The sequence below is a fragment of the Heteronotia binoei genome, chromosome 16 (assembly GCF_032191835.1).
Source record: "Heteronotia binoei isolate CCM8104 ecotype False Entrance Well chromosome 16, APGP_CSIRO_Hbin_v1, whole genome shotgun sequence".
Taxonomy (NCBI): domain Eukaryota; kingdom Metazoa; phylum Chordata; class Lepidosauria; order Squamata; family Gekkonidae; genus Heteronotia; species Heteronotia binoei.
Window position 1 is genome coordinate 33,868,211 of NC_083238.1, and position 26,535 is coordinate 33,894,745.

General features: G+C 46.2%; 1 protein-coding gene across 1 annotated transcript in view; it reads right to left on the bottom strand.

The window, feature by feature from the left end:
- CHN1 (chimerin 1) overlaps positions 1-26,535 on the bottom strand; it is a 181,297-nt gene that overhangs the window by 35,131 nt on the left and 119,631 nt on the right. The window contains exon 7 of the mRNA XM_060257127.1: positions 19,082-19,159. Within this exon, the coding sequence (XP_060113110.1) occupies positions 19,082-19,159 (78 nt within the window). The remainder of the gene's footprint in view (positions 1-19,081; positions 19,160-26,535) is intronic.

The following is a 26,535-nucleotide window of genomic DNA, read 5'->3' on the forward strand; positions in this document are numbered from 1 at the left end:
AGACTGGTTTTTAGATAGTGCTTATAGAAGCTTGCATATAGATCTGCCACCACTGTTATATTTTTGCCACTGCCTTATGTGCATGCTTTTCTTTCTTTTTTTAAAAATTATTTAGTTGCTGGATTTTATTTTTTTCTCCTTTTGTTCATTGGCTTTTTTTGAAAAAAAAAAAAGTAAGGAAAAATAATTCCTGGGGAATCAGGCCTTGAGAGGAGAAAATACTACATACATGCTATGAATCACCACAAGTTTTAATAAACCAAAAAGTGTGTCATTCCTACATTCTGGGCACAAGGAAATGAGCAGTAATGAGACAAGATGTGTAAAACAAGAACAAGGGCAAAGGCAAGAAGGAAGGATGGCTTTTAAAATCAAATATGTACTGTTTTCTTCTTGTGGAGCACAAGCCAGCAGATCCAAAATATGTGCATACTCCCCATTGCAAAGTTTAGTGATCGATCCCCACACCCTTTCCTTCCCCCAACCCTAAAATCCAGTATTCATTGTAATGTCACATAAGATGTGAGAGCACAGCTGTTTTAGTATTTGCCACAGACCAAATTCTACTCATAATTTCCAAAGTAAAAAGTCCCATATCTAAATTATACATTACTGACTGACTGACATTATGAAAACCTTGTAACTGTTTGCTATTAAATACTTCTTTAAAATAAAAAGATACAGCTCTCCATGTGAAAAAGAGTTTCTTTGCAGCCATATTTAATTAAATAGCAAATGATATATTTATTTCAACCTATTATCAATGTATAAATCACATATAATGATCCAAATCTAATGCATAAATGTGGAGGCAAAATGCTATGCTTTGAAAAAGGCAGAATGCATCTTCAGAGCCCCTGGCCCACAAATCACTTGTGGAATAGTCCCACTGAACCCAATCAGACTTCTCTGGAGTAAATACTTTTCATTCCCCTGTCATAAACACAGAGATATATGGGGCCTTATATTTTTTTCTTGCAGTAAGATAAGAAACTTTTTTATTAACATATGTCAGTACCATCAGCCTTAAGAGACACCCATGCCTATATTTCTGTGTTCTTCCTCTTTGACTGTGGGGGCTTTGGAAATTAATAATGTGGTTGCTAGGGAAGGCAGCTTGATTTATCCAGAGCCAGACACCGAGGGCCTTGGATGAAACTTCATTTCAGTTTCTCCCTTCCCTGCCTGAGTATGTGGCTATGTTCGTAAGGAAGAAACAATCTGATCACATGCCATAGTTCACTAAGATGGGGGGACACAGAAGATGCTTGAGGCTAATTTGTGAGAATCTAATTAAAGAAGAAAGAATGCTCAGATGAGCAATGAGATATGTAGATTATAGAAGGAGAGAAAGTATTCTTATCTTACTGCTCTTCTGACTCAAAAGATCTCTACAGCTAAATATTTAGAAACTGCTAAGGTGGTTTTCCAATCCTCATCTACAACGGAAAACTGGACAATTTTTTTGGTGAGGATAAATTCACATAACCTATTAAGAGGGAGGACAAATACCTTTCTCTCAGAGCAGATCAAATTTCGCACTCCAATAAAATATGTTCTAAGGACTCAAGCTGACCAGATCCACCTTTACAAATTCTGTCCAAATATGTTGTGCCTGTGAATCGACATTCCGATATAGCCAAAGAAAATGAATTTAATCGAGCAAGCACTCTTCTGGTCATTAGGGCTTTTAAATAGCTTGGGATAGCACAAAAGTAGGGAATGCTGAAGAACTCTGGTGAAAATACATGTTGTGCCCTTAATAAGATTCGTTATTCTGTCCAGATTCAATACTGAGAGCTTTGTTTTATTTATCTGATGTGCAGATTACAGAAGGAAACAAAGTAAGTAGAAGGTGAGGTAAACCCCACCAGGTAAGTTCAAAAATGAGCGCTAGTCAGGTTCAAGGACGTCTAGAACCTATGCCGTCTCTGCTGTGAAAAGCTTCCCATCATCTTGCTGAACTTAGATTTATGGTCACTCAGTAGACAGGCACTCATCAAATGATTGGACCTACTATTATTACTCTGCATTTTGCTTTGCTGAGCCTGGGCAATGAAAATTCCATTTCAAATAGGGACTGTATCTTTCACACCTCTGCTACCGCAGCAGTAGCAAGAGGAGTAGGAATGAGCAAGAATGTGCTCAATGGGTTCTCGCTCTGTTTGCTTCTGGACCTCCACTCCTCCCCTTTTCTCCATTGCATGCACACAATAGTGCAGGGTGTCAGTGACTGTACCAGCATCTCCACCTATCCCGCCCCCCCAATCCTTATTTTCCTTGCTCAGCCCAGCTGTACAGTAAAGGTAGACTCTATGGGCTGCAAAAGGGGAAGTGCCCTTGACATGGCTAAAGCGGGGTGGTGGTGGGGGGAGAAGCTTCCTTAGCAGTTCCCATTTTGAACCAGACTGGATTTTGTTTAAAAAGAGAAAAACCAAGAAACTCCACAAGACATGCTTGTGTGGATGTTCCATTTTCCTCTGAGGGCTTTCCTACTTCCCATGCAGGGAAAAATCCAGGCAGATATGGAAGCCATCCCAAATCTAGAGCCTCCAAAAAGAGAGGCAAGTGATGAGCAGGAGAGACAGCTAGCTCCCTGCCCCCCCTCTTTGGGATTTGCACCAGAGTTTTTAATCAAACCTTCTTGAATTGGTGTTTGTATTTTATCAGATAAATGTTTCCAACAGTTACCGACATATACGGAGAGAACGCAACACAATTTCCTCTGAAGTTGTAAGAAAAGCCTTGATAGAATCACTGATCAAATGACTTTATGCACACAGGCAATGACTGTAGCCACCCAATATGCCCAAGAGGGAAACAAAAGCACTCTCCTACTGTTAGGCCCTTAGAGATTTTATTTTTTTAAGCCTGTTTTATGAACACTGCCAGGCATGAGTTCCTCCCTCAGCTGCTCAGATAAAATTGTCTCTTTCACAAATTTAGCATCCTTCACGCACCGCATGTTGTTAAAACACAAAGACAAAAGATGACACATTTTTACTTTTAAATGCACTATAGGGCGAGCGGTATCAATACTGTACTTTCTAAGACCGCCAACTTTATCAGATTCTCCGATTGGTATGGGACTAAAATTGGACCTGGCTAATGTCATGAAAGGTCCATGGCCTTGGGTCAGCCATAGCTTTCGTAGGAGTTGTCCTTGAAAGGGCAGCTGCTGTAAGAGTTCTCTCAGCCCCACCCACCTCACAGGGTGTCTGCTGTGGGGGAGAGGTAAAGGAGATTGTGACCACTCTGAGATTCATAGCTTTCGTAGGAGTTGTCCTTGAAAGGGCAGCTGCTGTAAGAGTTCTCTCAGCCCCACCCACCTCACAGGGTGTCTGCTGTGGGGGAGAGGTAAAGGAGATTGTGACCACTCTGAGATTCAGGGTATAGGGCAGGATATAAATCCGATATCATCATAATCTTCTTCTCCTCCTCCTCCTATGCCAGAGTGGGGGGCAGGGACTCAAAATAAGAACTGGATATTTCTTGTGATTTCATTGTGGGGGATGATCTTGTGAGGGGTGGTGGTGGAGATTTTGGACTGGTCTATCTCAGGTGGGGTGGTGGTGGAGACGTCAGTGTCAGAGTGTGGAGCAGAAGGTGGGTGGGAAGAGCCTTCTTCCAGCCTGTTCAAAGCATATTTAAACACGCTGGGAGGCCATCCAAACTCTCACTCCACAGCAGGTCAGCTGCTTGGTGGGAAGCTCAACTTCCTGCCAAAAGCACCCCCCTCCTTCCTTTCTTCTGTGGCTTACTTGAAGCTGCAAATAATTGGAAGGTTAATTAACTAAGGTTCTGTTTAAATTTGAACCGCACAATTGTTAATGCTTATTCTTTGTTTTACAAGGTTTTTCCTCATAATGCTTAAAACATGAACAGAAGACATTTGGAAAGCAAATATTATTTCCATTTCATAGATAAGGGAGAAGAAAAAATGAAAAGAACACTTAGGAAACTGTTGACATTAATGGGATTAGCATATTCATAACAGAGATTGTGGTACCCGAACAGCTTAAGGGGACAGCATGTATATTTGAACAGCCTGAAGAAGACACTGAAAAGATTTGGGGAAATGCAGATAAACTGGGAGCTGTGGTTGTATAGAAAAGGCTTAATAAACGGGACTTGACAATCTGGCTGTCCAGGAGATCAGAGCCAAGTCTAAAACAACAGAGGTTCCGCAGTAGCAGCTTTCTTTCATTTGCTATAACAAAGTTCAGTTGAAAGACGTAAGAGTTTGTTTGTGATGGGCTTGAAGTTGGTGAATTGAAAGGCATATAATCCCTCCTGCCCTTGCAGAGTATTCAATTGACTCTGATTTGTCATGATGTTAAAATGTGGGAACCTGAACAAACTGAGGGAAGTTTCTATTGTGATAACTGGGATTCTGAACTACGTGCGTACTGTGGTCCAGAATCCCAGTTACCGGGGGCGGGGGGGGGCGGAGAGGAGAGATAATCCTGTTTTTTAAGCCACCCTGACTTAGATGGCTCAGGCTAGCCTGAACTCATCAGATCTCAGGAGTTAAGCAAGGTTGGCCCTTGTTAGTACCTGGAAGGGAGGCCACTGAAGAATTCCAGGGTTGCCATGCAGAGACAGGCAATAGCAAATCATGTCTCTTGCCTTGAAAACCAGCAGGGGTGTCAAACATGTGGCCCAGGGGCAGTATCAGGCCCCCAGAGGGCTCCTATCAGGCCCCTGAGCAATTGGCTGTTATTTGCTTCCTCCCCTCTCTCTTTAGTTTCCTTCTGCGCAGGGCTTTTTTTGTAGCAGGACCTCCCTTTGCATATTAGGTCACACACCTCTGATGTAGCCAATCCTCCTGGATCTTACAGCAGGCCCTGTACAGAGGATTGGCTACATCAGGGGTGTGTGGCCTAGTATGCAAAGAAGTTCCTGCTACAAAAAAAGCCCTGTGTTCTGCATAACAACAGCTTGCTTTGCAAGGTTTGCTCAATCGTACAGGTGCTGCAAAGGCTCTATTTTCTCCATTGGCTGAGGCTCCTTCTTTGGGGAGGAGGCAGTGCTTGCTTTGCCGGGCTCTCTCAATCGCACAGCAGAGCTACTGAGCCAAGTCTCTCTTTCTTCTACTGGCTGAGGCTTCTCCCCCTCCTGGTTCCTTGGGGAAGGAAACAGCCAGAGCTGCCTTTGCCAGTTCCCTGGATCTCATGGGAGTAATACAAAAAAAGCACTTTTAAGACTGAGTGCTAATGTTTTAAGCATGCTTAAGTTTTTTTTTTTAAAAAACCATTTAATTGTGTTTGTCTGCATCCTTTATAAAGTTTATATCTCTGCTACCTAATCTTAAATAGGTACACACATGGCCCAGCCCGAAATGGCCCGGCCCGACAAGGTCTCATTTATGTCAGATTTGGCCCTCATAACAAATGAGTTTGATACCCCTGCCCTACAGGGTAATCAGAAGTTGGCCACTACTTGATGGTGCTTCATACACTGATTCGTTAAGGCGTTCATAGTGGTATGTCCCAACTGACTGGAGTTAAAGACTGCCATCTTCAGTTTGGTGTGTTACATGAAGGAAGGAGGGAGTGAAGAAGAATAAGAGCAGAGGAAGACCCTAAAGAAGTCTCATATAGGCTTCCTTTCCTCTTCCCACAATAGTCACTTTGTGAGGCAGATGGGGCTGACAAGAGTTCTGAGAGAAACTGTGACTGGCCCAACATCACCCAGAAGGTTTCATGTAGAGGAGTAGGGAATCAAACCTGGTGCTCCAGATTAGAGTTTGCTGCTCTTAACCACCACACTATGCTGTGCGTGAGGTAAGGATGTGCCACAAGCTTGAACGGAATGGAGCCCATTCTCCACTCCTGTATGTCAGACAACAAGGCTGAATTTGTACAAAGTACTGAGTCTGCCTTGAATTGAGGCCAACAACATTGTTAAGGACTTCAGAGGACATTGGGGACATTTGGCACTGGGCACTCTAGCATCTTTCACTGCTGTATATAAATAGCATGTTTATCAGCATTAGAGCAGCACAGCCCTGAATACTGAGTAGCTCAACATTCTTTTCGGCTCTCACTCGTTCCCCATCAGAAGTTTGGCCATGTCTTGTTGACTTCCCTGTTTAGTGTAATGATGCTGTCACTGGGAATGTGAACAAGTGGAAATTGTGTTCCAGTGAAGCTACAGACAAATCAGTACAGGAAGTGGAAGACAAAGGATGTCGTGTGTATATCTTGATGCTGTGTGTATATAACGTTTCTTGATGTTGTGTGCACACACACTTAAAAAAATCCTTTTATAACAGACCCTGCTCGTTTTAGTACAGGCTATAAAGCATGATTAGAAGAAGGGGTCATTTAGTAGGAAAAGAAGTGCTGGAGCTCATTAACACAACTCATTTGCATAACTCATTTGCAGATGCCACACACCCCTGACATCACTAGGAGGTGTACTAAATTATATCAGCTTAGTATCTACCTTAAAATGCTTCTTGAATTATAATTGTCATCATGAAACCTTACTCCCATCATATTTTAAAAATTACTTTCTCCTATGTGGCTACAGTGGCATAATGAAGATTTCCATCTGTCTGCTGTATATTTATTTATTTATTTATTTTTATAATTTCTATCCCGCCCTTCCCAACAAGTGGCTCTTGGTTATTCCCTCATTTTCGTAAGGAAAAATATTAGAAAGTTTGTCAAATCTTAAAGTTCAGCAAAATTCTTGCACGGGGGTTGAACAATGAAGCCCAGAAGCAATTATTGCGGGGGGGGGGGGGTTAAGAAAGAAAGAGCACAATAAAATTTAGAGGTTCCAGCGTTCCACTTGTGAGCTCCTGCCTAAAATGAGGCCTGATTAGAAGTCTGTCGGGGCAAACCTAAACAGACTCATATACCCTTTCTAAATCCACTGAAGTCAACGGCCTTTGAAAGCTGTCACTATAGTTAGGACTGTGCTACAAATGACAAAACGGCAGGCATCTTAGAAGGGCAACTGAACCCAAATATGTAAAAGACCACCACAAGAAGTGGATAATGAAAGAAACTTGCTTGGCTTACGATGCTGTAGCTAATTTTTTTTTTTTTGAGGGGTGGGAGCTGCTGACGATAAGAGACTGTGACACGCTATATCAAGTCCTTGAGGCAAGTGCCTCGGCTGCCTCATTAGAGTCCTTCTACACTTCATCACATAGGGAGCGTTTCAGCTCCTCAGGCCACACACGTGTAAAGGCAGCAGACTCACCAGCAGCAATGTGTCAAAGCGAGATTTGTCTGGAAACAATATACGGAGGCCCCTCTTAATAAGTGTGTGTGTGTGGGGGGAGAGGCCTAGTTTAATAGCTTTAAACATTCTGGAATACAGAGAGAGCAATGTGGCATGCTATTCTTGCACTGAGCCATACACTAATGAAATGCTTAGGACAGAGAAAAATGCATAATGCTTAAACCTACAAGGAAATAAGTTTTTTCCCTCCCAGCTGGTTCCCTAGATTCATTAAAGCATGCATGCGTGCGCGCGCACACACACACACACACACACACGAATGCAGAGACCGGGGCTGCAAAGAGACAGATGAGACTTTGCATAGTAATTGTCTGTAGAAACAAATCACTTTAACCTGTAAGTAGACAAACAGGTTGGAATTCAGTGTTTTTGGGGGGCGCCTAAGGCATGCGTTAATGGAAAAGGTAGGACTGCATTTGTTGGTTTTTGCGCAGTGCTGTGAGGACGTTTTAAAAATTAAAAATTATTTCACCAGTGCAAATAATATAAAAATTATTTCACCAGTGCAATGTTTAATGAGTGGGTTCATTTTGCTTGCACAGGGTGGCCTTCCAGAGCTAGTCACTTTCCCCTTGCGTGAGACGCAGAATCAAACATGAGCAGAAAGTGCCAGAGGTCTGCATTCTGCAACAGAAGACCATGCTGAGGAAACAGGCAAAAGTATGGGACAAAAAGTCTGCCTTTCTCTGCAGACTTGGTCTTGTTCCTTTAATGACTACTGTAGATAGATCCAGGTGGGCAGCCGTGTTGGTCTGAAGCAGCAGAACAAAGCAGGAGTCAAGTAGTACCTTTAAGACCAATGAAGTTTTATTCAGAATGTGAGCTTTCGTGTGCTAGAAGCCTGCTTTTCACCTCCACTGTATATTCATAAGGGATGTGAAGCTAGAAGCACACGAAAGTTACATTCTGAATAAAACTTCATTGGTCTTAAAGATGCTACTCGACTCCTGCTTTGCTTTAATGACTATTGCCGTCAAGACCAAGGGGGCCATCGTCGTTTAAGCTCTGCTGGAGACCTTTTATGAGATTATAAAGCATAAACAACTATCGTAACAGGAAGTTAAATCTGGGGTGAAGCTAAGGTTGCCAGCTCTGGGTTGGAAAATTCCTGGAGATTTGGGAGGTGTAACTTAGGGAGGGCAGAGTTAGGGGAGAGGAGGGATCTCAGAGAGGTATAATGCCATAGAGTTCACCTTCTAAGACAGTGAGGAGCTGATATCTGTCATCTGGAGACCAGTTTCAGGAGATCTCTGGCCAGCACCTGAAGGCTGGTAACCCTAGATGAAGTGAGAACTTGTACCCTTACCAGCGTGGTGCTGAAAGAAATCCCAAGCTCTCATTAGTCAGAACAACTGCTCCCAATAAATGCTGCCCTACACAGCATCAGTTCAGGAGCAGCAAATGATAAAAAGATCTAATAACTTCTGCTCTTCAATAAATTGACTAGGCCCGCATGTACCTATTTTTCTTCTGCCTCGAGGGTGGTATTCAAATACTGGAGAGGACAGAGGTGCAGCTAAGGAAAACCAGTAATGGTGATTCTGTCCTAATAAAAAAAAATTGCATAACTTATTTTTAAAAATAATTCTAAATGCAGTACATGACCCTGAGGCTTATCCTGCACCTTCCATATCTAGCTTATTTCCCTGGCAAGCACCACCATTGTTTTCTAATTCTGATGGGCATTGTGGTTTTCAGTATCTTTGCAGGTAACTTAAAAACAATCTAATCATACACACTAATAAATCAGGTTTCCCTCTAGAGTTGCTGCACACTCCTTGGCTGCTGGTGTGTGTCTGTGGGGGGGCAGGGCAGGATCTAGGGGGGCAGAGGGGGTTGCTTGCCCCAGGCACCACAAGAGGGGGGGGCGGCAAATTGGGTATGGAGTCCCATTCTATTCTATGGGCCCATAAGGCAGAATGGGCCCATAAGGGGGAGCCATTTTTTAATTTTAATTTTAAGCCATTTTCAAAAATATGTAGATCCTGTCCTGCGGGGCGGGGGGGGGGTCCACTTCCAGGTTGGGGAAATCCTGGAGATTTGGAAGTGGAACCTGGGAAGGACAGGTTCCTCAGTGGGGTACAATGGCATGCAGTCCACCCTCCAAAGCATCCATTTTTGTTTTCCAAGGGAACCAATTCCAGTCATTTGGAGATGAGCTATAATTCTGGGGAATCCCCAAGTCCCACTTGGAGGCTGACATTCCCAGTTTGCTTCACTTCCAAGGCAGTTTCCAGGGCCGGATCGGGGGGGGGGGGCAGAGGGGGGTGCTTGCCCCGGGCGCCTCCAGAGGAGGGTGCCAAATTGGGTATGGAGTCCATTCTATTCGATAGGCCCATAAGGTAGAATGGGCCGATAAGGGGGTGTCGTTTTTTAATTTTGCCTCCCCTCAAAAAACATGTTGATCCGGTCCTGGCAGTTTCAGCGAGGTTATGGGCCTTTTCTCTTCGCCCATCTCAGGAATTCTGGGAATTGTAGTTCTACAACAGGAAACTTTCTGAATGATAGTTCACACGGTTTGTGGAGAATGATGAGACTAATGTTAAACCAATTTAAAACCAGTTTAAATTTGCAGCGTAGATGTGCTTATTACACTGAAGCCTGGATTCTGCCCCGCAGCTATACTGGGAATACCACTGGGTTAGAGTATCATTAAGAGCCCCCTGGCGCAGAGTGGTAAGCTGCAGTACTGCAATCCAAGCTCTGCTCACAACCTGAGTTCGATCCCAGTGGAAGCTGAGTTTAGGTAGCCGGCTCAACGTTGACTTAGCCTTCCTCCTTCCAAGATCAGTAAAATGAGTACCCAGCTTGCTGGGGGGAAAGTAGATAACTGGGGAAGGCGATGGCAAACCACCCCGTAAAAAGTCTGCCATGAAAATGTTGTGATACAACGTCACCTCAGATTCGGAAAAAACAGGTTGCTTACCTGTAACTGATGATCTTCGAGTGGTCATCTGTGCAGTCACACACATGGGTCTTGCCGCAGGCAATGAATCCATTCCTCGGAGTTCCAATAGCTCGCCTATAGCGCTTTTGGCGCGCTCCCCTCCCGCCCTGGGGAGCAGGCAGCGACAGCGCATGCCTGGAGCGGGGGGGGGAGCGCCCATTCCACTCAGTTTCTTCCAGCCGCCGCTGACATAAACACAGTACAGAGTTAGATAACCATCACAGGAAGCCAGCAGCGGGGAAGGCTGGGTGGGCGTGTGTGACTGCACAGATGACCACTCGAAGATCATCAGTTACAGGTAAGCAACCTGTTTATCTTCTTCGTGGTCTCTGTGCAGTCCCACACATGGGTGACTAGCCAGCTGAGTAACCTGGAGGAGGGTGCTGGTAAAAGAAGATAGTTAGTCACATAAGAAAACAGATCATAGTCGAATATCTAGAAGCAGAGGCCAAAAACACTCACCATACTTCAGTGGAAGATGGATCGGAGGACTGCTTGGCCGAAGGAGGCGTCCCGTCTCGCACGAACGTCCAAAGCATAATGGGAGACGAACGTGGAAGGAGAGGACCACGATGCAGCCGCACAGATGTCCTCTAGAGAGACGCCCTGTAGAAAGGCCGAAGACGTCGAGACCGCTCTAGTAGAGTGGGCCTTAAGGCCTTCGGGAGGAGGCTGTTTAGCCAGTTCGTAACACAACCTGATGGCACTAACTACCCATTTAGAAAGTCTCTGGGTAGAGATTTTGTGTCCTTTGCGTGGTTTGCCGTAGGCCACAAACAGGTTAGGGTCCTTACGGAAAGGTTGTGTGCGATCCAGATAGAAGGCTAACGCCCTTCTGACGTCCAGTGAATGCAGCGATCGCTGTCCCTGGTCGGATGGGTTGGGGAAAAACGTTGGTAGCGAAGTGGAGGTAGATAGATGAAACTTGGAGACAACCTTAGGGAGGAATGTAGGATCTGGTCGTAAGACAACCTTGTCCCTATGAAAGATGGTGTAGGGAGGGTCAAATCGGAAGGCACATAAGTCACTTGCCCGCTTACCAGAGGTAAGGGCTATTAGCAATGCTGTCTTCCAGGAAAGAAGATTGAGCTGTATTGTCGCCATGGGTTCAAAGGGTGCCTTCATGAGACAGGAAAGAACAAGGGATAAACTCCACGTTGGGACGAACGGTTTAACAGGTGGATGCAGGTGCAGCATTCCCTTAAGGAAGGATTTAGATAAGGGGTGAGAGAAGACCGTCCTGCCATCGATAGTGTCATGGAATGCAGAGATGGCGGAGAGGTGTACTTTAAGTGAAGAGTAGCAGAGGCCTGATTTCTGCAGGGATAAGAGATAATCTAGGATCAGGTTTAGAGGTGTTACTTCAGGCGTTAGGTGATAGGGTGCAACGAAGGAACAAAAGCGCTTCCATTTGCGTTGGTACGAAAGTCTGGTGGAAGGCTTCCTTGCGTTGAGAAGGATATTGGTCACTTCTGTGGAGAAGCAGGAGAGTGTATTCTCCAAGCAGTGAGGGCCAGAACCCGAGGGTTGTGATGAAGTACCTGGCCGTTCGCCTGCGATAGGAGGTCTCCCACGACCGGGAGGCGTCGGTAAGTGTGTTGTGACATTTGCAGTAGTCTGGTGAACCATGGTTGCCGTGGCCACCACGGTGCGATAAGGATGCAGTCCGTGCCATCCCGTGCGACCTTTGTCAAAACTCGTGTCAGTAGGGGGGTTGGCGGAAAAATGTAGTGGAGGGGACCCCTCCAGAGATGTAGGAAGGCATCGTTGCCCTTCCTGCAGTAGAAGCGACGACATTTGGCATTGTCCCTGGAGGCAAAGACGTCCACCTTGGGAGTACCGAAGCAGGTGAAGATCCGACGAAGGTATGTCAGATTGATGGACCATTCGTGGTCGTCTATGCGTAGCCTGCTTAGTGAGTCTGCCAGCACATTCTCCACACCTGGGAGGTGGATGGCGGTCATGTGGATGGTGTGTTTGATACACCACTCCCAGAGCAGTATGGCTATGCGGCACAGTCGAAGAGATCTGGTGCCTCCCTGCTTGTTCACATAGAAGACTGTTGCCATATTGTCGGTGGAGATCTGGATATGGCGACCCCCGATGAGAGGGAGGAAGGATTGGAGGGCTCTGTGTACCGCAATTAGCTCTAAGCAGTTTATGTGGAGGGTCCTCTCCTGAGGAGTCCAGAGACCTCTGACAGTCTTGCCTTCTAAGTGGGCTCCCCATCCCCACATGGAGGCGTCTGTTGTCACGGTAGCCGTTGGAGTAGTTGGTAGGAACGGCATGCCCTCGAGGAGGTTCTCGAGGATAGTCCACCAGGTGAGAGAAGGAAGGACTCTCTTGGGGACGGTAAGCAGGGTGCTCTGAGGTTGCACATGAGGACGGTAGGCACGTACGAACCAGAGCTGAAGTGGTCTCATTCGTAGTCTGGCGAAGAGGAGAACTGCTGTAGTAGCGGCCATCAGACCCAGAAGGCGTTGAATAGTTAGGGCCGATTGGGTGGGGTGTAGCTGGACCAGCCTGGCAAGGCTGATGATTGTCATAGCACGGTCTTCTGGGAGGAAGGCACGTTGTATAGAGGTGCGGAGATGGGCCCCTATGAAGTTGAGATGTTGAGTGGGGGTGAAGTGAGATTTGGTGACATTCACCCTCAGGCCTAGAGACGCCAGGAGGAGAAGGGCTGCGTGGAGATTGGCCTCGAGCTGATTTGGAGTTGGTGCAATGAGGAGCCAATCGTCTATGTAAGGGAAGACTGTGATGTTGCGGAGTCGAAGAGCAGCTGCCACCACCGCCATGCACTTTGTAAACACCCTGGGTGCTGTGGAAAGGCCGAATGGTAGGGAGACGTACTGAAAATGATGTTGGCCCATCGCAAACCGGAGATATCTGCGATGCTGAGGTCGGATAGTCACATGGAAGTAAGCGTCCTGAAGATCTAGGGAAGCCATCCAGGAATTCTTTGGAATGAGAGGCAAGATGGACTGCAGCGAGATCATTCTGAATTTCCTGTACTCGATGAATTTGTTCAGCTTCCGAAGATCTAGAATAGGACGCTTGCCTCCATCCCTCTTGGGGACCAGGAAGTATCTTGAGTAGAACCCTGTTCCCCGATGTTGGGGGGGAACAGGTTCTATGGCTTTTTTCTGGAGCAAGTCCAGAATCTCCTGATGGAGGTGATGGGATGGGGGGGTAGCGACAAAGTAGTGGTGGCGAGGTAGCGAAGCGAACTCTATTGCGTACCCCAGGCGTACGATGGTGAGTACCCAGGAGTCGGTTGTAATTGAACTCCAAGTCTTGTAGAAAGGGGAGAGACGTGTGTGGTAAGGTGACTGTATGGGGAAGTCAAAGAGACTGCTTGTTAGGGGGGGACGATTTTTTAGACTGCTGAGAGCGCTGCCTTTGCTGGAAAGAAGGCTTTTGTTGCGCAGGTCTTCTCTTCCAATATTCGGCCTGCTTAGGAGAACGCTGGCGTCTTTGGAAAGATGGTTTCCAAGGTTGTTTGCGAGTGAAAGGTTGCGTAGGTGGTTGAGATACTCCCAGGCGCTTGGCCCTTTTACGACCATCGTCAACGGAAGACAAGACTTCATCAGTGGAAGCATGAAAGAGGCCCAGGCCGTCGAAGGGAAGATCCTCTATCTTCTGCTTGATGTCGGGTTGAAGATTTGTGGATCTTAGCCAAGCATGACGACGCAAGGCAACTGAGGAAGCGAAGACGCGGGAGGAACAGGAGACCGCATGGCGAATTGAATTAATCTGTTGTTTGGAGACCCTGGAGAGCTCAGAAACCAGGGCTGATGCTGTTCTCTGGGAGGAATCAGGAAGCGAAGGTATCAGTGGTGTGAATTGGTTCGCCAGATTAAAAGTATAAGCGGCGAAATAAGCTAGATAATTGTTAAGCTTCGAGTTGGTGGAAGCAAGTGTGAAGATTTTCCGTGCCAAGGTGTCTAATTTCCTCCCTTCACGATCTGGAGGCGTGGGATGTCTGGAGGGTTTGGTCTTCATGGCAGAATGAACAATAATAGAGTTCGGAGCCGGATGTGAGGCGAGGAACTTAGCGTCGGGGGCATGGACTCGATAGAGGGAGTCCAGCCTCTTTGAAGTGGGGGGTACGGAGGCAGGTTTGTCCCAAGTCTCCTGAAGACCCTCCAAGTGCACCGGTAACATCGGAAGCAAGGACCCGGGCGGAAAGTCCGACTGCACCAAGTCATGTACCATGTCCGACACCTTGGGGGAGTCCGCCTGGAGAGGTATTTTCAGTGCCTCCGCCATCGAAGTAATTAGGTTGAGGTACGCCTTGGATGCATCCGACGGAGAGAGCCGGAGCTGTTGTGCGGGGTCGGAAGGGATAGATGGAGAGTGGTCTTCCGAATCCGAGGAGGCAGGTGAATCCCTAACCGAGGAAGATCCCGCCGTGGAGGGAGAAGGTGGATGAACGATCGGTTCCGAGATGGGAGCTGCAGGTTCCGAGGTCTTGGGGGGAGACCGAAGTCGAGAATCCGGGGCCACGGATACAGTGGCAGAAGCGGTGCGGGGTTTGGCCACGTCTCGGTACCGAGGGTGCTCGCGTTGTTGACGCGAGGAGCCAGCCTCTTGCTCAGATGATAGAAGGCGGTTAAGGAGTCTGGGTGAGTACTCGAAATGGCTTCGAGGGTCACGAAGTCGAGAAGGACGGTCGAAGTGGAGTTGAGGTGAGTCCTCGCGTCGGGTTGGGCGTGCGTAACGAGGCCGAGGCGAACCGCCATAACGGATCCGTGGAGTAACGGATCCGTGGAGTAACGGGATCACGATGGTAGTAAGAGCCGGAGTCCTGATATCTGTGATGGACGTCCCAATCGGAGTGCGAACCGGAATGGTGACGAGACCGACCTTGTCGAGGTGAGGGCGATCTGGAAAGGGGAGAGTATTCATATCGCCTTCTGGAGTAGTAGTCTTGCTGTTCAAAGTAGACAGAGGAACCGGAGTCGTGGCGGCTGCGCGGAGAGCGTGATCGGATTCGAATCCGATGGGAAGAGACTTGAGTTGCCGATTCACGGTACAGCGGAGAGAGTGCAACGTCGTGGAAGGAGTCAGGACGCAAAGATGGGCGTAGATAGGTCTGTGTCGGGTCGGTGGTGCGGTCGGGTTCGAGGATCTCAGAAGGAACCACGCTATGTACTGAAGGTGATCGAGATCGAATCGGAATCACCTCCACGGCCGTGGAGGTGTGGGGTGTAAGCCGAGGCATGTCGGTGATGACGTCAACCGGGGTCGACAATTCGGACGGCAGAAGTGGTTGAGTCGAAGTCGATGGAGCAGTCGAGGCCATGGTGTTGTGGGGCTTAATGGGCGCCGAGTCCGCCGATTCGGAATGGCGAGCCGATTCGGAATGGGGAGGTTTCTTCGGCGCCGAATCCGAGTGTCGAGGCTTCTTAGGCGCCGACTCCGATTCGGAATGACGCAGCTTTTTCGAAGATTTGTGGCCGGTTTCGGCGTGCTTCGAAGGTCGTTTCCCGGACTTGTGCGTCTTTTGAGACTGAGGCGCGGCCGGGGAAGCCGAATCTCCCGCTCGAGGTGGGGGAGGCGGCGAGTCGGAGGTGGGCATAGCCCGCAAGGAGCGTTCTAAGAGGAAAGCCTGTAGTCGTGCAGCGCGGTTTTTGCGTGCCTGCTTGCCGAAGTTGGCACAATGCGGGCAGGCGTCGACTCGATGGCCTTCCCCGAGGCAGAAAAGGCAGTGACTGTGGCCGTCTGTGGTGGGGATTTTAGCCCCACAGTGCCTACACTTTTTAAAGGTAACCTTCCCTTCCATACGCCCCGGACGGTGGGGGGGGGGAGGGAGGGAGGGAACGGTTGGAAAAGGAAAAGAAAAGCGCAGAAACGGTGTATTTTTTTTTTTTTTTTTTTTTTTTTTTTTTTTTCAGGACGAAAAAAGGGGAAAGAGAAACGATACCAGGTAAATCGGAGAGTGAAGTCCAGAAAGGAGATGAGCTGAGGAGAGACGAGCTAAGGAAGAGCGCAGCGAGGAAGGTGTTGTCCGGGCGGCGGAAAGGAAGAAACTGAGTGGAATGGGCGCTCCCCCCCCCGCTCCAGGCATGCGCTGTCGCTGCCTGCTCCCCAGGGCGGGAGGGGAGCGCGCCAAAAGCGCTATAGGCGAGCTATTGGAACTCCGAGGAATGGATTCATTGCCTGCGGCAAGACCCATGTGTGGGACTGCACAGAGACCACGAAGAAGATCAACTGGTGCTTCCACAGGAAACTACCTTTACCTTCAGAGTATCATTAAGTCCTTTGCAGTGCTAAGATCCCAAAACATAAAATAAAATTATTTTCTTTAAAACCTTCATATCAGGGAGTCTAATTTAATGTAAACAAGGTTTGTATTATCCCATCAAGTAATGGAAAATTTGCATTATTTAATGGGGTGGCTTCTGTTTTATTAATGTTTGAATTCCTCTGTTTGCTTTTAATTTTCTAGCTGCTCTTAATTTTTTTTTTTTAACACTCTGGGGAACACCTGGTTTCAGTACTCTTAAAGATATGGTAATAGCTCCCGAACTCTTCTACGTATCAGGGACAGCTTTTTCCACTGTAAGAGCCAGTGCGGTACAGTGGCTAAGAGTGTTTGACTAGTATCGGGTAGGAAAGGAAAAGTCCCCTGTGCAAGCACCAGTCATTTTCGACTCTAGGGTGACGTTGCTTTCACAACGTTTTCACGGCAGACGTTTTACGGGGTGTTTTGCCATTGCCATCCCCAGTCATCTACTTTCCCCCCAGCAAGCTGGGAAGGATGGAAGGCTGAGTCAACCTTGAGCTGGCTATCTGAAAACCCAGCTTTCGCTGGGGATCGAACTCAGGTCATGAGCAGAGCTTAAGACGGTAGTACTGCAGCTTTAACGCTCTGTGCCATGGGCCCAAATTCCCACTCATGCCACAGGAACTCTCTGGGTGACCTTGGGCCAGTCATACACTCTCAGCCTAACCTACCTCACAGGGTTGTTGGCAGGAAAAATGGAGGTGAGGAGAATGATGTCAGTGGCTTTGGGTCCCCATGGGGGAGAAAGGTGCAGGGTACAAATTAATTAATTAATTAAATAATATTGCAGGTAACTTACCACCTTTGGTACTACCTTTTATGGGTCAGGCATGATGAACACTTATTCTTGTTTCCTGACTCTGTGAATTGTGCCCCCCTGCCCCAAATTGGCCAAAAGCTATTGTCTGAGCATCACTCAAACTGATATAATGTTTTTAAGTGACAAAAACTGAGCAGTCTTTTGGGGTTCCAGGGATACCCATAAGAGACCTGGGCTTTTCACTCTATCTCAGCCTAACGTACCTCACAGGTTTGTCGGGAGGGTAAAAACGGAGGAGGGGAAACCAGTGTATATTGCCCTGAATTCCTTGGAAGAAGTGCAGAATAAAAATATATGAAATAAAAAAAAAAAAAAACAGACAAATACATAAATGAAGACAGCTGCATTCTTAAAGATATAAATGTGCCAGGAGGGATGACTGAAAACGGAAAACAGTACAGTCTGGCTGCAAACTGAGTTCCTCAGCCATCCTTTAGGCTGAAATCCTATGTGCAATTTCTAAATCTTCTTGAAATGAGCGGGATGTACTTCTGAGTACTGCACAAGACTGGGATGCATCTTAACACAGTGTGACCCTAACCAAGCATAGCATTGCAGCTACAAGTTTACAGAGAGCTGGACAGCAAAAAGGACATTAATGGATGAGAGCCAACTACTGGAAGACAATCCAAAAAGACACATGGCATCTTTGCAAGTTATTCCCCACCCCTCCCTACAACACTGGGAGAATGAGCTGTTTCACATGCTTCCAAAGCATGAGCTATGATCCATGATCCACTAAGTGACACCACTTATGCAATTTGAAAGTGGAGTTCACACACTAGTCCAGAGTCCCATGTACACTCTGGTGTTCTATACACAATTAGTCTCAAGGCATTTCAGTAGAAAGAGATTAAGTGCATGCCCATTTCATCCCTGGAGGTGCAGCTCTGTATGGGTCCTGGACCCCAAAAGTCTAGAAGGCATTCTTGGACAAGAGCACTTAACTAGGAAGGAACGTGAGCCATATTTTTACCCTTGACCACTGCCGCAGCAACTTTTTAGAACATAAACTCATGGCCTTTGGCGTGCCAGTTCTCCTCACCCCCCTTGTGTGCAATACATGATTATTCTGTTTACAAAACCTTAATTCAATATGCACCCTTTTAATTAGACGAGTGGAAGAAACCATCTACAGTTTTGAATTTAAACACATAAGTATATAATTTATACCCAGTACCCCAAGAGATAATGGGAAAGAGTGTTCTATTTTTAAAATCTATCAGGCAATAATTAGTGGTTTCAGAAAACTGCAAAACAAAAACAAAAACAGTGTGTGAATAAAGAGATGCAGATGCAGCAACTTTAAGAACTCCGTGGGAAGACTTGTTCTTTTCATCATGGTCAATTCATCAATGGAGCAAATGAAAAACTAGAAAGCAAGAGAAATGTGGACCATCTGCTGTCTCCAGATGCAACTGAGCATGCTGCTGGCATCTGATGCTATTTAACACTACTGAACAGGGATAAGATCTGTTTAATGTTCTGACCAAAGATTGGGAGAGAGGAATCTTTGGGTATAAGAATTCAGTTGAAATAATTCCCCCTGACACTTTCATATACACATAGTGACAGTTAAACAACTCACCTTCAATTGTCCCTTTTCAAATTATTTAATTTAAACATTCAAAGTATGACTTTACTCAAATGATGCTCATTGGATTCTCCACCCCCACCTCCCTCCTGCCACTTCTCAAATAATACAGCAAGTGCCTCAAACAAATGTCAGGTATCTAGCAGCGATAGCAGACAACCATCTTACCTTGAAACTGTGAACCTTCTCATACTTTGGAATGTGTTCGTTTTCCTTCAGAGTTGCTCTTCTGACAAGCGATGTCAGCTGCGAATAAGCAAAGAGTTTAAGAGGTTGCCAGATCGTCGCAGACGACTTTTGAAAGCCCAGTCGCATTCCCAAAGCTGCCATCAATAAATCTCTTTGACGACTCTCCTGTTTAGAGTTGTGAACGGCAGATCTATTTGCTTTTTGCCCTGACCAAGACTCCTTGGATGGCATTTTGGGGAGAGAGAGAGAGATGAACACTGAACTTATACCAAATTGATTCTTTTTAAAAAAATCAAACCAGTGTTACTCCAAAAAGTCTAAACTGAGCTGCAGAATAGCATCGCTGTAAAGTTGTCGTTGTTACTATAATACACAGCTTCTTTTCTTTTCTGTTCCTTTTTAAAAACCTCTCTCTAGATTAAGCTTGAAAACTTATGGGTCTGGAGATGTGAACAAGAAGGGGAATCAATGTTGACAAAAGAATGCCCAGGATGTCTTCATCCATTTAGAAATCAATGCAGCGTTTGTCAAGGAAGCAGTTCTCTAGGCTCTTTTCTCCCCTTTTCCCAACCATATTGAGGATGATTTTGTATCAAAAGACACTCACATACTGAATATAATCAGTTTCCAGTTAATAGGTACCCTGCTAACCTCAGTCTAGCAAGAAGAGAAAGGAGGGGTGGGCTTTAGCAGGCAGCGAGGGATCAGACTGGTTACATTGAGAGGGCATGTAGCCAATGGAAAGCCAGCAATAGAATTTAAGTGCCGTGCTGCTCGACACACTCATTCCTCCCACCCCACCTCCCATGTGAGATTTTCTTGCTGGCTCAAGAGAAAAAAAATATATCAGCATGAAGATAATGAGCGATGAATGAGTCATGCATCATTGCAAAATGGCTTCTCTGCCTTTTTTTAAAAAAAAGCTTAGGAGATTGCAATACATTTCCCAGTGCTGAAACAGAAGAGCAAAACAGGAAAAACCTTCTATTATACAGACAATTCACATGAAAACTAATTCCATTGCTTAACACTTTCCACAAGAGTGATGCCCTCTCCGATATGTTTCTGCCAATTCTCTGCCTGTAAGATAATGCTGGTAAAGTGAAAGAACTGCCTTTCTGTATAGCTCAACATGCAGTTCAATGGTCTACTACGTTATTTTTGCAATCCTATATATATTTTTTACCAATTCCAGTTGCCTCAAAATGAATAATTGAGAAGGCATAATGATATCAAATTACAGTGTTTTCTTCTTAAAACTAACCATTTGTGTAGAAATTACAGTATACTGTTTAAAGGGCAATAGTTTGCTCAAATGGTCAGAATGACTAGGCTCAGCAACTGCCAGGTGGAGAGAGATCTCCTAGAATTTCAGCTTATCTTCATAATGACAGAGACCAGTTTCTTGGAGAAAATGGCTTCTGTGGAGGGTAGCCTATGGCATTACATGCTGTTGAGGTCCCTCCCCTCCCCCCCCCCCCAGGCTCAACCCACCAAACCTCTAGGGATTTCCCAAACCAGAGTTGGCAACCCCAGGTCAGACCCCACCCCCGATCTCATGGTTCAGAATAGTCTACTAAGCTCCCAGTGGCGCTGTGCCATTCTGAAACAGATTTGTGCCCAAGTTCCTTCAGCCTTTCCTAGCCTCCCACTGGAGACCTAGGAAAGGCTGAAGGACTTGGGAATATTCAGTCTGGAGAAGAGGAGGTTGAGGGGGGACATGACTGCTCTCTTTAAGCATCTGAAGTAGGCCTGTAGCTACCAGGGGGTCCTGGGGGGGGGGGGTTCAGGCCCCTCCAATCAAACTCCTGTTCTATCTTTATGCCCCCTCCAATCACTGGGGAGTAGTGAGGAGGTGCCTATAGAACCTGGCACCCCAGCAGAGCCTGTAGAACAGCCGATCCTGCTTTAACCCCCTTCTGTAATGTTGTGCCACAGCGGCAGCCCTATCTCTCCGTTGTATCCTATGGGCCCACAGGATATAATGGAGAGATCTCTCCCCTGTCTTTAACTCCCCCAGTCAGCCCTGAAAGGCTGGCTGGGGAAGTGAAGAAAGATCAGGGAGAGTTCTCCCCACTGGCTCTGCTGGGGTGCCTGGTTAAAACTGGGCAGTGCAACAGAGCCCAAATCCTGCTGGGGATCCTGGGGGGATCCGGATTCAGTGCAAAGAGTCTGGCCCCCCTAAAGAAAAAAAATCCTGCCTGTGACCCCACCAAATTTGAAATCCTGAATACAACCCTGATCTGAAGGACTGTTATTTGAGGAGGGCAGGGAGCTGTCCCTGTTGGCAGCAGAGGAGAGGACTCACAAGAATGGGTTTAAATTAAGGGTGGGAATGTATCAGCTGGATATTAGGAAAACCTTTTTTACAGTAAGAATTGCTCAACAGTGGAATCAGCTACTGAAAGAAGTGGTGAGCACGCCCTCACTGGCAGTCTTGAAGCAGCAGCTGGACCAACACTTGTCAGGGATGCTCTAGGTTGATCCTGCACTGAGCAGGGGGTTGGACTAGTGGTCCCCCAACTTTTTGGGCACCAGGGACCGGTTTTGTGGATGGCAATTTTTCCACGGACCAGCAGAGGGGGGGTGGGGCAATGGTTTTGGGATGATACAATTGTGCACTTTATTTTGGTGTGGTGGTTAAGTGTGCAGACTCTTATCTGGGAGAACTGGGTTTGATTCCCCACTCCTCCACTTGCAGCTGATGGAATGGCCTTGGGTCAGACATAGGTCTTGCAGAGCTGTCCTCAAAAGGGCAGCTTCCAACCCCACAGGGTGTCTGTTGTGTGGGAGGAGATTGTGAGCCACAATGAGATTCGGAGTGGAGGGCAGGATATAAATGCAATGTTTTCTTCTTCTTCATTATTATTATTATTACATTGCAATATATCAGGGGTGGCCAACGGTAGCTCTCCAGATGTTTTTTGCCTACAACTCCCATCAGCCCCAGACATTGGCCATGTTGGCTGGGGCTGATGGAAGTTGTAGGCAAAAAAATATCTGGAGAGCTATCGTTGGCCACCCCTGCAATATATAATGAAACAATTATACAACTCATATTCCGGCTGCTAACAGGCCACGGACTGGTACTGGTCCATAGCCCAGGGGTTGGGGACCCCTGGACTAGATGGCCTGTAGGACCCACTCCAACTCTGTGATTCTATGTTCCCTTCTACCCACAGACCTCGGTCCTGATCTAAATTGGTTTTCTGTTTTTGAGTCCAAAGGGTCCCCATAAATATCAGCTATAGGTGCATCCCAGGAACCTTTGGTCTATATTTATTATATTTCTTTATTCTGATAATACCTTTTCACTCAGTTTAGGGACTCCAAGGTGGCAAACAATCAAAAACATTAAAACAAGCTTTGGAAATGCATAGTATAGAAACAACTGAAGAGAACAACTGAAACGTACACTGGAAGGAGAGTAAGTAAGAGAACACCAAAAGAAAAAGTCTTCAGCTATTGGTGGAAGACAATAAGAGGAAAGAAGATTAATTTCTTTGGGGAGGGAATTCCATAATTTTTGTACAAAGCCAAAGGCATGAGACAGCAACCTACAAAGGAACTCTAGACTACTCTCAATCAAAGCACAGGATTTAAGACATTTTCTACGAGGGGCTAGCCTAACAGCCTGGACACATCAGAGGTGCACTGATCAAAGCCTGCTTTCAATCTTCTAAGTTCTGATTTTGCAAGACTAATAAACAAGACAGTTTAGATTTCTTTTTGCAAACACAGATTCAAGTGGGTAGTCATGTTGGGCTGAAGCAGCAGGACAAAGTTTGAGTCCAGTGGAGGCTTAAAGACCAACCAAGTTTTTTTTTAAGGTATGCTCTTTCACGCGCATGCACACTTCTTTAGATACACTGAAATGGAAGTTATCAGTCCACCCTCTACCTATATGTATGGACTGGTAACTTCCATTTCAAAAGGGTGTCTGTACATGAAAGCTTTTTCCTTGAATAAAGCTTGGTTGGTCTTTAAAGGTGCCACTGGACTCAACTTTTTTTTAAATAGCATTTTTGGTATCTGTGTGTTTCTGTGCGTGCATGCTTGGAAGTCATGGTGACTCCTGGTGACCCTTTTCAGGGGTATGGAGGACATTCAGAGAAGTGGCTTGAAACAGCCTGCCTCTGCCTCCCGCTCTTGTATTCCAAGAAAGTTCCCATCCAAGTACTTTTCAATAATGGAACCTCTGGGAGTACTCTAACCACACTGATGCCATCTAGTAACCTATGCTATCATTTGCATGGAGCTAAACTGAGTCATGTTTTAATTTTTAAACTCTTTTATATGTTGCAACCCACCCTGAGCCCACTCACAGAGGAGGGCTGGATAAATAAATAAATACTTGCCAGGGTTGACCCTGCTTAGTTTCCAAGATCTAACAAGACTGGGCTTCCCTGGGTTATCCAGGTCAGGGGCTCATCTTTGTTCAGTTCCTGGAATGGTACAGTCAACCCAGGAAGGACTATTTGGTCATCTCTCTGATACTATCAGCATCCAGGTGCATTTTTGGCATCCCCTTTCTATATGACAAATCCTATCATAGCTCAAACCTTTTAGTACACACCAGTAAGGTTTTATAACCCAGATGCGCTAACTAGAATCCATCCCAAAGTCAACCAATGACAGTTACCAAAATACAAATCCAGTTTCAGGAGAGACCCCAATACTGGACCAATAGCAATTCTACCCCAATTGGCACTGGTTAAATGTGCATGCAGGCTCCCTGAGCACCCAGTTTAGGTGGCTTTCATCCAAAACCATCTCTCAATAACCACAAACAATGCAGCATTGGACATTTCCTCTTCAAAACAGGTGGAATAGATTGTCTTTATCCATTCTGTTTGCCTTCCCTCAATTTAACAGTGCACATCTTTTTTTTCCTGGTCCTCCTCTCTTAGCCATCCCATTTTCCACCGCAGAGTACGTTGTCCTATTTCACCCAGCTCCTTCCCACTTTATCCTAGTCATGTATTCTCTTCCCATTATCCTAAATTCTGTTCCCATTTGTCCTACTGCAACTTCTGGTCTTATTTCAGGCAGCCCAACATCAGTCTCTTCTTTCTGGGTTGGTTTGCTTTGGACTCGCCGAACACAACATAATTTGGATAATAAAAGATAACTTCAATTGGGAAATCAGCTTAAAGAAACCCAACTACAAACTAAGATTGAGTAATATCATCATCATCATTCACCACCACCATCGTGTTTCTTCAGTAAAACTGCCTAGTAGCTCAGTCTTCCTCACTGATTCTCTTTTTTTAGTCTACATGATGTTTGGACAATAACATTTCTTTGCAGATTAAGTGTTTTGTTTCGCTTTGTTCATTGGTCTGGGAACTGCTGTGTTAAAAATGGGATCTGTGCATACAACAGACAGAAATAAGTGTAATTCAGACCCAGACTTTGTGTGTAGGCTGTACACATTGTACACAAATCGGAGATGCTCTGATGTGATGGGCTTCACTGAGGGACTGATTAAGGTAACACCCCTGCACACCTGAGAATCTAGCTTGAACAGACCTGGGGACATAATTGGCAAAAGTCTATCATGTAGTTGGGCTGCAGGAAAACAAGAGGACAGAGTGAAGATGCCTCCAGGCTACCAGGATTCAATTATAGCATATAGACAGAAAAAGATCTGTCTGTCTGGTTGGGTTTTTTTTTTAGTCTTCCCACTTTTGGGACCCTGTATTAGAGGAAATGATAGTTTTGACCTTGGGGCCCATCACAGTTTACGTCTATGAAGAATCACAGGCACTACACATACGTCCTGAGACTGAAAAGATCAATGCTCCATGTACAAGAGTGTCTTTTCCTATAATTATTGGCTCTAGCAAGGCAAACAGCCTTAATTTCTTTGCCAATCTTGGCCTATTATAGATGGCAATAAGATCCCTGGGAATACAATGATCATGGCTAAATGCTTTTTATTTAGGGTTGTCAGGCCCCCTTGCCCATCTGGCGGAGGGATTTGGGAGGCATTCTGGGAGTAGGTGGGGATACCACACTGACATCACTTCTGGGATGTCATTGCATCAGGACGTTGCGCAGGGGACACTCTGGTTTCTGGGCAAACTCTATGGCTAAATTGGGCTCAAGCCATAGAGCAGGGGTGGCCAAACCTCGTTAATGAAAGAGCCACATAGAATAAAGTCAGATGTTTGAGAGCCACAAGGCAAGAACATGGCTGGACTTGCTGTGGCCCACTAGCTCCCAAGATGCTGGCTAGCTTGGCTTGGAGAAGTGATTTAGAGAGAAATGCCTTCTCCAAGCCAGCAGATGGGGCAGTGGTGGGATTTGAGAGCCACATAATATGTGCGAAAGAGCCACATATGGCTCCTGAGTCGCAGTTTGGCCACCCCGCCATAGAGTTTTCTTAAACCAGTATCCCCTGCACAAACATCCCCTTGGAGGGTTTTCCCCCACTGGTCAGCTGGTTTGCAGCAGAGAGGAGCTCCTGAAACTGGGGGATCCCCCACTGGGACCTGGCAACCCTATTTTCATTTAGGCCTGTAGCAATCTCAGTAGACAGGACAGCTTAAAAGAAAGTATACCAGCTGACCTGCTTTTTGCCAAACTTAACTAGGCCTCTGTACTCATCTCAGGACTATAAAACAGGAAACAGGGCACATTTCTATTCTTGTAGTACAATTGATTAGGGACCAATTTTTATAGTTCAGCGTTCGCTCTAACACACACAATGGGAAAAAAGTAATGGGACCTACTGCAAGAATATGACAATCATGATCCTGCAGATAATTTTCAAAGGAGAGGTTGGCACTGAACTAATCCATTAACTTGTGAAAATGTGAAGACAGCAGAAAGTGTGAGAGTGTGAAAGTGTGAGAACGGCAGAGCAGCTACAAGCTTTCTTGGATGATACATCAGCTCTGGATCCGTTCCCCTACTGACCTGGTCGTGGGATGGAGATGCCTTTATGGATGACCTCCAAGACAGCTGGATTGGGGGGGTTCAGTGCTGTTGTTGTTATTAGTATTTCAGCAGTGTTTGACATGCTCGACCATGATCAGTTGATCCACTGTCTTGCTACCACTGGAATACATGGGATTGCCTTATAATGTCTGTGCTAAGTACTCCAAGGGTGGGGACAGAGTATGGCATCTGGGAAAGTTTTCCCACGATATCTGTTGGTTTGAGATGTCCCTCGGGGGGTGATCCTGTCTTCAATGCTCTTTAACATCTATGTGCACCCTCTTGCCCAGCTAGTCAGGAGGTTTGGGCTAGGGTGCTATCAATATGCTAATGACACCCAGCTATATCTGATAACAGGTGACTGGCTGGATACCGTCCTAGAAGATCTGGCATCCATGAGATGCCTGAAGCTGAATTTATCAAAAATGGGGGGAGGTGTCTGTGGCTGGGCTGGGGGAGGGAAGGGAAGGGAAGGTCAGGGCCAGGAT